The sequence below is a fragment of the Drosophila santomea genome, chromosome X, assembly GCF_016746245.2.
Source record: "Drosophila santomea strain STO CAGO 1482 chromosome X, Prin_Dsan_1.1, whole genome shotgun sequence".
In the NCBI taxonomy this organism is placed as follows: Eukaryota; Metazoa; Arthropoda; class Insecta; order Diptera; family Drosophilidae; genus Drosophila; species Drosophila santomea.
Window position 1 is genome coordinate 19,748,411 of NC_053021.2, and position 9,702 is coordinate 19,758,112.

General features: G+C 46.6%; 1 protein-coding gene across 2 annotated transcripts; it reads left to right on the top strand.

Annotated features, from left to right (window-relative positions):
• Positions 1-8,225: 8,225 nt before the first annotated feature.
• Positions 8,226-9,430, top strand: LOC120456977. 2 transcript variants are annotated; one of them, XM_039644125.2, is made up of 3 exons: positions 8,226-8,452; positions 8,519-9,026; positions 9,086-9,430. In XM_039644125.2, the coding sequence occupies exons 1-2, from the start codon at positions 8,356-8,358 to the stop codon at positions 8,923-8,925; spliced, it is 504 nt and encodes a 167-aa protein (XP_039500059.1). In that variant the 5' UTR covers positions 8,226-8,355; the 3' UTR covers positions 8,926-9,026; positions 9,086-9,430. The 2 variants fall into 2 exon arrangements, with proteins under 2 accessions (XP_039500059.1, XP_039500060.1); XM_039644126.2 differs by having other exon boundaries at positions 8,312-8,452; positions 8,505-9,026.
• Positions 9,431-9,702: the final 272 nt, after the last annotated feature.

Consider the following 9,702-nt stretch of genomic DNA (forward strand, 5'->3'; position numbering starts at 1 on the left):
GCCGGTGATTAAAATTCAAAAACGAAATCCGCAAATTGAAATCAAAACGAAAGCAATCAGTGCAGCTGGCCCCTATATGAATGCAAACATGTGCCAATAAATAAACCAAAGATGAAAATCAAAATTAAAATTTCAAAATAAATAAATAACATTTCAATTTACACTCTCCTTAAATTTTCCCCTAATTCTTTTCCACCGCCAATTGCGTTTGTTTTCAAGTTTCAGCAGTTTCAGCAGTTTTCTCCTTCTGGCCAACCCAGTTGGGGATTATTTCCGGGTAAACTACGGCGATAACCAACTGCCAAATGCCAGGAAGGTGAAACTCTTTTTTGTGAGAGGAAACTTTGAAATCTAATCGAAAGCATCGTCGTAGGTCACAGCCCTGAAACATTCACAGGCCAGAGTTTATTAAATGAAAATAATGAAAACAAATAGCAGTGCACTGCATTGAAAATAAGTTTTATTAGGAAATCACAGATTATTTCTATACTACTATATATTGTATATGCAGCTGCAACCAAATACCATTCGCCTAACTAAGTGCGGCAAAATTGATGTCTAAGATGTGCGTATATTTCCAGGACTTCGTAAACTATATGCAAAAGCAAAAGCAAAAGCAAAAGCAATAAGCTGTGTTTGGTTTCTGGTTGAGCATTCAGTCGTGTCATGACAGCAGAATGTGTAAGCTGTTTGGCAGTCGAGACATGACTTTAATATTTTGAGGGACTAGAAGAAGGTGTTGGTCTTTCTCTAAACTCTAAACAGAGTTCAAAAGCAAAATAGTTGACCATAATTACAGATCCCGAAAATAAGCGTATCATGTGCGCTCAAGCTCTAGTCATTACTTTGCAGCAAATAGTAATATGTAGCAGTAAATCAGTAGTAGTAGTTACTGCTGTTTTAAAAACGCTTTTATTGGTTTCGGGCGGCAGCGTTTATCCCCAAATGGTTTAATTTCGAAACGTATTTTGTGTGCGTTTCGCTTGAATAGAGAAGTTTATTTAAGTTTTCCAAGCTGTGTCTGTCTGGGCACTGCTGCTAATTCCCCCGATTCCTGCACTGTTAACTACATCGAAGCGGAGCGATCCAGTTGGTGGGGCAGGAGCAACTGGCGGGGTCATAACTCACAGGCTGGCTAGCTGTGGCAGCTGCAACAAGATAGAGGAGAAAATAAATAGGAAATAAATAAAAAGCACGCGAATAAAACAAACATCTTTAACTGGATAAGTGATAAAAAAAAGAAGCCAGTAAATGGAATTATTTGCCGAAGGGCGCGGAGTAAGGAGCGCACTGGAGAGAGAGCGAGCAAGTCCTTCAAGGATGTGACTGCCATCTGTGAGTGGAGTGGAGTGGAGTAAAGTGTAGTGGCGTAGTGTAGCTATTGGATGACACTGCGTAGGTGGTCCTCGAACACGGACCCATCCACCCATGAGGATAATTCCAGCAACCAAACCACAGGGCAGGCAGGGCACACGCATTGGGAGCTGCGAAGTGCCGAAGCAGCCGGAAGGCGAATGCATTATGTGCTCAGCGGTTGCAGCTCTTTAAGCTGCAATGTCCTGTTCGAAGGACACTTCATTAACGATCGACTGGCAGTGCACCGGTTCGTTTCAGTTCGGTTCTTGCTTCTGATTCTGTTTTTGTTCCTGTTCCTGTTCCTGTACCTGTTCCGGTTCCTGTTACTCATCCGCATACACTTCCTGTAACTGGCAATCGGCTTCAGCCCTGGCAAGGTGGCTAAACGAGTCCGACGCATCCTTTAATTTAATTGCAACTTTGGCTATTTGCCAGGCATATCCAGACACCCATATCCAGTGCCCAATGTCCACAGTTGCCATGTGTGTGTGTGCTGGTGTGTGCATTCCTTATCTTTTCGCCCAAATGCCTGTGCAAAATGTCACTAATCAAATTATGAAATGTTTGTTAACCAAGACCCCCGGCAGTTAAAAACGGCGACTCGAGCGAGGACAATGAGCGAGCAATGATGATGGGCAGATTGATAAGGCGGAGTGGAGGTCCAGGATCCGTCCACCTGGTCACTGGTCCACTGGTCACTGGCCACTGGACGCTGGACTCTGGACACTGGACACTGGACACTGCTAACTGACCGGTCTCTAAGCCGATAACGAAACCGCAAAGCGCCCCTCAAATTGCATACAGAAATTCGCATAAACGTACGAATACAGTTGAGCTGCCCATCCCATTCCATCCAATCCATCCTTCCGTCTGGGAAAGGGATTTCCCACAAGACGCCATGCCCCGAAACAGCCTGTGGCTCCGAAATGGCTCAGACTTGTCTGCTCCTCTGCTCCTCCCTCAACGCCTCTTTGTGCTGCGGACGGCTTTGGCAGGCCAAAATTTGTGGCTGTCAACGGCACTGCCAAGTCCACTACCACTACCACACCCAGTTCCACTCCCAGTTCCACAGGCTCTCCTCAAAAACCTTGGCCGTGTGTGGCTAGGCTTGAATGGCTGAGACTTCGACGCCATCTTCATCTAAGCATCATATCTTGGCCATATTCTCATGAAAGCCAAGTGCGTGACCTCCCACCATGGCAGCCAAAACCTGCCGCAGGAGGGCTCAGTCTTCCATCTGGTTGCTGGATCACCGAAGGTCCTTCTCACATGTTGAATATGTTCGTGGTGGAATTTAAGGGCAAGTGGCATATTGTAACATAAAATATGGCATACATTTCATAATATGTTTTAAAGTATTTATGATCAAATAATCTAAACGAAGTAAATCTGTGCAATGATTATCGAGCATTTAATACATAATTGATAATTTAAAGTCAGGATTCTTTGGTTTCCATACGTAAGCCTCTTTGAAGAAGAACATTACGTTAATACATGATACCATTTAGTTAATCGTACTGAAAATAGTTTCTTATCTAATGGTTAAGCACCAGAATTAGAGTCTCCCTTAGAAATCATATCATATCACCATCATATGAAAATAAAGCTATATAAAGCTAATTGCTGTGGTTCGCTCTATCCCTTAAATTCAACAATCAACGACTTTGATCAATTTGTCCAAAAAAAAGGGGGAAAACAAAAAGACAGGGATAGTCCATCGACTTGTTGGCATTTTTCTAGTTTTTGGCTTTCGCCTTGGGGCGTGTGAATAGAATGCCCATAGAATTCACATGAGTGAAGAGGGATGTGTGGGCGTGTTTATTGGTGTTGCTGGCAAATTAATTGGGCAAAGGTCCAAGGTTACAGCACATTCTCTATGCTTCTTTTGCTCTTCTGGTGGGTCGATCGCATAATTCAATCATTTAGTCAAATAATCAATCATTCAAGTGAATCATTAATTAATTCAGCATCAACCATTTGGCTTTGACCCCAAACCAAGCTCCCTAGCAAAACACTTTGCTCGAAAATGGGTAGGATGGGAATGAGAATGGGATTTGTGCTGCTGAGAATGGTGGTTAGTGGGCGAGTAAATGGTGGTGGGTGGGTGTTTGGTGCTAGTGGGTCATAGCCTCGTCCTGGGTCTCGTCCTGGCGCCAATCTGGGTCCTTGGCCGGCTCGTGTGTATTTGTAATTAACTGTTATTTAATACGATTTGCTTGATTTCGCCGGATGATGGGAAACAAAACTGTTGAGGCATCCCCAAGAGGATTCAGTCCCAACTGCGGTTATCCACACCTCCCCCCACTCTGTGGGTGTGCGCCCACTCCTCTCCTCTCCCGCTCCCCTCCCGCTACCCTCCTGCTCCACAACAACAGCCACTCCGGGCAGGGATATTTTAAGCACCGATTTAATTTGCCAAACTTCCTGACGCCTTCGTTTCGGCCTCATCATTTGTTTGTCCGCCTGCTCGTTGGTTCGTTGGTTCGTTGGTTTGTCTGTTTGTTTTTTTTGTTTGTTTGATTGCCCGCCCCGCACTGTCTGTTTGCCATTGATAAATGTTTGCGGGCCCGATGTTCGTTAATGATGACACTTCTTATTGTCAGCTCGTTGGAGCCAGTGAACTCCAGTGGACTGAGTGGACTCACTTGGTGATTTGTCAGTCATAAGCGGACGCGTCCCGTCGCATCTTGACAGGTGTGGAGTCATAGGGGCTTTACTCGGTCATTGCATTCAGCTGATTAAGCGATTTAATTCGATTCCATTCAATTCCACTTGAGCCGACTCCACACACAGCCGTGTGGCTGAATGAAACCGCAATAAGTTGAACGAGCCCCCAAGGACACGCCGACGATACAGGCAAGGACTCTCTGGAAAGCCCCGTAGACGGACTTCAATGACAAAGGCGATGGCGATGACGATGACGATGGCGATGGCGATGGCGAAACAAAGGGAACTTTCGCAGTTACTACCAAGGATGAGCGGAGTTCGACAGTAACTATATCCAGTAACTATAAACGTAAGTTAGCGCTCGAGTAGAGGGAATTTCCTAGTTTTATAATCTGCGATTGTAAATAGAGAGATTACTATCCGTTTATTTTTATTATGTATGATAAGGAACCACTTTGCAATCACACTCTAAATCAAAGTGCTTGCTTTGCGCCCAACTAATCTACCCTGGTGCGCTTGCCGTCGGGACAACAGGGTACTGCTGGAAAACAGGTTATAAAAACATGTGTAACTAGACGACTTACAAGGATCACGCACTCCAGTGACACTTAATGCCGCCACGTCGACGCCGGAGACGAGAGGTTACACAAGTGAGCCGAAGTGAGGGGAAGTGGGCGAAGTAGAGGAAGTGGCGGAGGTGGCGGAGGTGGCGGGAGCAAGGACGATGAGAGGAGGCCAAATGTCAGCAACTAACACAGACAAACGCAATTAGCTTTTAGCCATCATAACATTATGAACGGCAGGCGACAGCCAACGAAGTAGACGACGACGTCGTCTGAATGCTAACTGCTAATGACAAGGATGTGGATGCGAAGGACGACCAGGATGGCGGGCGGGGCGGTGCGTTGGAATCCGGTAGCTGAAACCGAAACTAGGGCCAGTACTTTTCCAAGGGAGATGGCGGTGCTGGTGGTGGTGTTGCTTGTGTTGCTTGTGGAAAGGAGCAGCGTTGCGATGCGATGTGGTTGGGATGAATGCCGAGCTGTGCGCATTATGTTGAGTTAGAGCCGTAGAGCGGCAGGACGAAGGAGCAAAGCTCACGGATGGCACGCGGCTGCCAACAATGCTGTTAACTTGTGTCGAGATTAAAATAAGGACACTCGGCGAGCAGAAAAAGCCCCAGACCCGACCACGATCTCCTGCCCATCCTGCCCATCCTGCCCCGCCTGCAACTCCCTTTCTCATCCGGATGGACGGATGGACGTGCCCTCAACACGCAGCGAAAGCCAAAGCCAAAGTCACAGTTCGCAGTCGTCGGTGGAAGTTGACTTGCATGAGTTGCGAGCTGAAGCTTTGTTTATTATGGCAATGCTACTGAATGGAACCCTGGATAGTCGGGATGGGAAATGGGTGATGGGTGACGGGTGCCGGGTGATGCAGCTGCCAAAGTGTCCTGTGCTTGAATTGGATAATTTCAGGGGGTCGGGGTCGGGGTCGGGGTCGGGGTCGGGGTTTCAGGGTCGGACAAGACCTCATCATCCCGCTGGCTTCTAAAAATTACTGCGTAAATGATGATATGAGATTTGGAGCATTTCTGCGGCATCATTCTGCGGAAGCGGATACACGAGTATGCCCCCGACACGGAGTCGCTTGGATGTTGTCGCCACCGGAAGGAAGTTATTTAACGCATACCCACACACACACACACACAGACACACACACACGCAAACACAGAGAGACATAAAGCAGGACAGCAAGAGGATGAGGATGAGGATGAGGATGAGGGGGATTATGTGGCACGATAATCATATTACGATTACGTCGCGTAAAATTTGCGCCACTGCCGGGTGAATGAGTGATTGAGCGAGGTTTAAGTGGCAGCTACCGGGCTACAGTACAGATGCAGATATGGATACAGATACAAACACAGATTTAGATACAGATACATATATGAAACTGTGAGCACTGCGAACTTCAAATAATTAAAGACACACGTGCGGAGAGTGAGTGTAATACCCAGCTTGACTTTCGACAGGACATGGAATTTGTACCAAAAATTATGACATGATAAAAGTTAAATCCGGCTCGACGGACCCACACACCCACACCCATAGCCCCGTTCATAATTATTTAATTTTATTTCATTGACTGTCGAGGACCCTCGCCTTCTTCTTCTGTTGCCGGCAAGCATGTCACTGTCGCCAATCGTCATCAACGTCGAGCTCCTGTCCCATTCCCATTCCCATTCCCATGCCCATTCTCCATTTCTGGATTTCCGGATTTCTGGGCGCGGAATGGTGGGCGCGGAATGGTGGGTCGTTGTGGGTCGGGCACAAGATGCGGATCGCTTAGCATTAATGTCTTTCATTTATTGTCATTGTTGTTAATGTTTTTTGTGCTGTGCATGGGAAAAAAGCATTTGCATTTAAGCGCCGCGAAAACGCCAAGTGAAAGGGGTTCCTCGAATGGGCGGATGGTTGCTTGGTTGGATGGGTGGATGGTTGGATGGGTGGATGGTTGGATGGGTGGATGGGTGGATGGGTGGATGGGTGGATGGGTGGATGGGTGGATGTGTGGGTTCTTCAGTGGCCGGAGCAGAGATTTTGCTTGGATGATTTTTATTGCTCGTTTGTAGTAAATTTGGTGTGTAATTAGAGAGAAAAGGGTTATTATGTTCGTTAACGCAGTGCGCTCCATTCCCCCCCAGAATTTCACTTTGGGAAAGCACGCTTTAAACTGGATAGGGAAATGGTAGGAGCTGCAACTGGATGGATGACTGTGCCTGGCCTGGAAAATTTTTAGACGACACAATGCGAAACCAAAGACGCACCGCAAAACGACTGCCTCTGACGACCGGAAGGCCTTGGAACAGACAGAAGGCAGGAGACAGTAGACAGAAGACAGAAGAAAGCGAAACAGCTACAGAACTACTGGAGCTGCTGCAAAAAACTGCACCGAAACCAAAACAGAAATTAAATTGTGGCTCGCCAAAGTGGTGCTGGTCCTGGTCCCGGTCCTGGTCGTGCTTCTCGTCCCAGTCCTGGCTGGGCTTGATCCTCGGTCCTGGGTCAAGGGAATGCGAGTGGAGTGGGCAATGCGAAATGGAAATGGAAACGGGCGAAAGTTCGTAGCCAGTACTTTGGCTTTGGGGTATATTAGTTTAATAGGTTGGCAGAAAAAAAAAGGCTTAAATATAAAAATGTAGGAAACAGTTAATGGCACTAGAGTTATAGTTAAGATATGTAGCAATAGGTACAAGTACATAGTACTTATTGGGTAGATGGACTATACGCCTACTTGAAATCTAGTGCGTTTACTTGTTGTGCATTCTTTTTGTTGTTTCGCAAGGAATAAATAAACGTAGAAGATAGGCAGAAATTAATTAGTCGCGCTAAAAAAAACAAAAAATTTAATTATATGTGTTCCCGCACCATCGACATGGTAATTACACTCATCATAATTAATATCAATTTATAAATTGCATTAAGGCCGTTCGTTGTCCGGCAAATTGGGTCTGCCCTATTAAGTGGCTTGCTTGGTACGCTGTGGTCGAGTTCCCCACCGGATGTCCTTGCAACGGAGGTGTGGGATTCCCGAGGAGGCGAAGGAGGCGGAGGAGGCGTGTCGCCTGGCCCAGATCAGAGTGATACAATGATAGCGACTCCGGAGCGAAGTGGAGTAGAGGAAGCGGGTCAGAGGCAACTCCGTGGCTCGTTTTTATTTGTTGCATTTGAGCCCCGGCCATGGAAATAAAATTTCAAATGTAACTTTGCTGCGGTAGCCAGTTCATGTACGCGTTCTCGTACGGGTGTGTGTGTGTGTCTGTGTGTCTGTGTGTGGCCATGGGAGTCCTGTGTCCTTTCGGCAAGCAGTGTGCATGTGTAGCGCGGCCTGCGGCCTGTGACGATGCCGCAGTTAGCCCGGTCTCCAACTACGGCTCCATCTTGGCCCTGTCTCCGTGGCATTTTCCGTTTCGAAGACCTCTGCCGTTGCCGTTGCCGTTGCTGTTGCCTTTGCCTTTGCCTTTAAGGGCATTGCAGTTGGAATAAAATTTAATTCACCGTCCCGGGAGGAAGCGGCCAGGACATTACGTGCTGGCACTGTCGCTTCCTGCACCCATCTCGAATCCAAAAACCAGAATCCAAGCCCCGAAACCCAAGCACCGAAACCCAAACCTAATCCGAGTAGCATTTGCCGGGCAAAACATTTCCAGCACGCATGGAAACAAGTTCGGAATCACTACGGGAGGCAGTTAGACAGTCGGAGGCTGACCGAGAGTTACAGCACATGGACGTACAGATATATAGGATTCGGGATTAGACGCAATCGAATATGGCCAGCGACACTGCCGATTCTAAAGCCCATATGGAGGTGGATCTTTCCACTAGCGAAAGCGAGCCAACCAGCAGCGGCGATACGGATAGCGAAGGTGATTAACGATTGCCAATCTCCATATATGTAGTTCCACTAATAGCGAACAGCACATCCCACCCAGATGCAAGCTCCAAAGTGGCCGCCCCTAACACCAGTCCCCAGACGAGCATGTACAGTCTGCTGGCCGGAGAATCGGACAATGAATTGGAGGAGCAGGAGCAGGAGCAGGAAGACTTCTGCGAAGAGACTATCTCCCTGCTGGCCCACGAGATCCTCTGCTGCGAGGGCGACAGTGACTCGGAGGTGGAGACCGATGCTGAGGACATCGACGAGGCCAGGGACAACGATAGGTTGGCAGAAATCCTACAGTTCGGGCTGCACAATCCATACCGACCCATGCTGAGCGACGAGGATGAGGACGAGGAGGAAGTAGAAGGCTGTTATCCGATCGTCAGCGAGACAATCTTCCTGCTGGATGAGGATCAACAGAGCGAGGAAAAGTCCGATTCTTCTAAAAGGAGCTTTTAAAGTAGGGCTGGGGTTGGTTAAATTAGCATTTTTTTTTGTTTTCACAGATATGAATAGCTCCTGGATAAACAGCAAATTTAATTGTCAGGATAAGGCCCAAAGTAATTAGAAACGTGTTATCCGAGTACCTCCACGATTCACTTTCGTTTCTTATTTTTAGCCGTTTATCAACATATCAACATTTATGTATTCGCGCAGATTAACATATCGTACATTGTTTTATGCATTAGGTGCACAAATGGCCCACAGCGGCAAAAGTGCGACTCCCTCAGGACACAGACAATCTAGCCTTTTTGTGTGAGCCAACAGCATAAAGCATCCGTAGAAACAGAAAACGAGTGGAACGAGCTGCTGATCCCACCCACAACTATGCTTAGACTTTACAAATTTGTCAAATGGTTTTTAATAGAGTAAATTGATTGATACCATGGCCTACAGACCTTTACTAGAGTTTCCTTGTAAAAAAGCAGCTCTAATTTCAAAGATTAAATTTAATTTATTTTAAGTACCAAGGTTAATATAATGTATCAGAATTTTTGGAGTGAGCCTCTTAGCGCTATTGGCATTGAAAATAGTTACGGGAGGTGGCTGCCATATTTCTGTAATTAAATATTCATGCCTAAAATGACCACTACTGAGACTCACTAATTGAGCAAAGCGCAATAATTACTTTCAGTTTTTACACAATTAAGTTACAAATCAAAAGAAACTCAATAGCTTGAATGAACGGAACTCTTCTTTTTCGGGTAAAAAGTGTGAGCAGCTCTAATTAATATT

Excerpts from the sequence above, each read along its gene's own strand:
- LOC120456977 (XM_039644125.2), top strand. The coding sequence starts at position 8,356 with ATGGCCAGCGACACTGCCGATTCTAAAGCCCATATGGAGGTGGATCTT. Across the intron at positions 8,453-8,518 it reads CGGCGATACGGATAGCGAAG|ATGCAAGCTCCAAAGTGGCC; the intron begins GTGATTAACGAT and ends CATCCCACCCAG.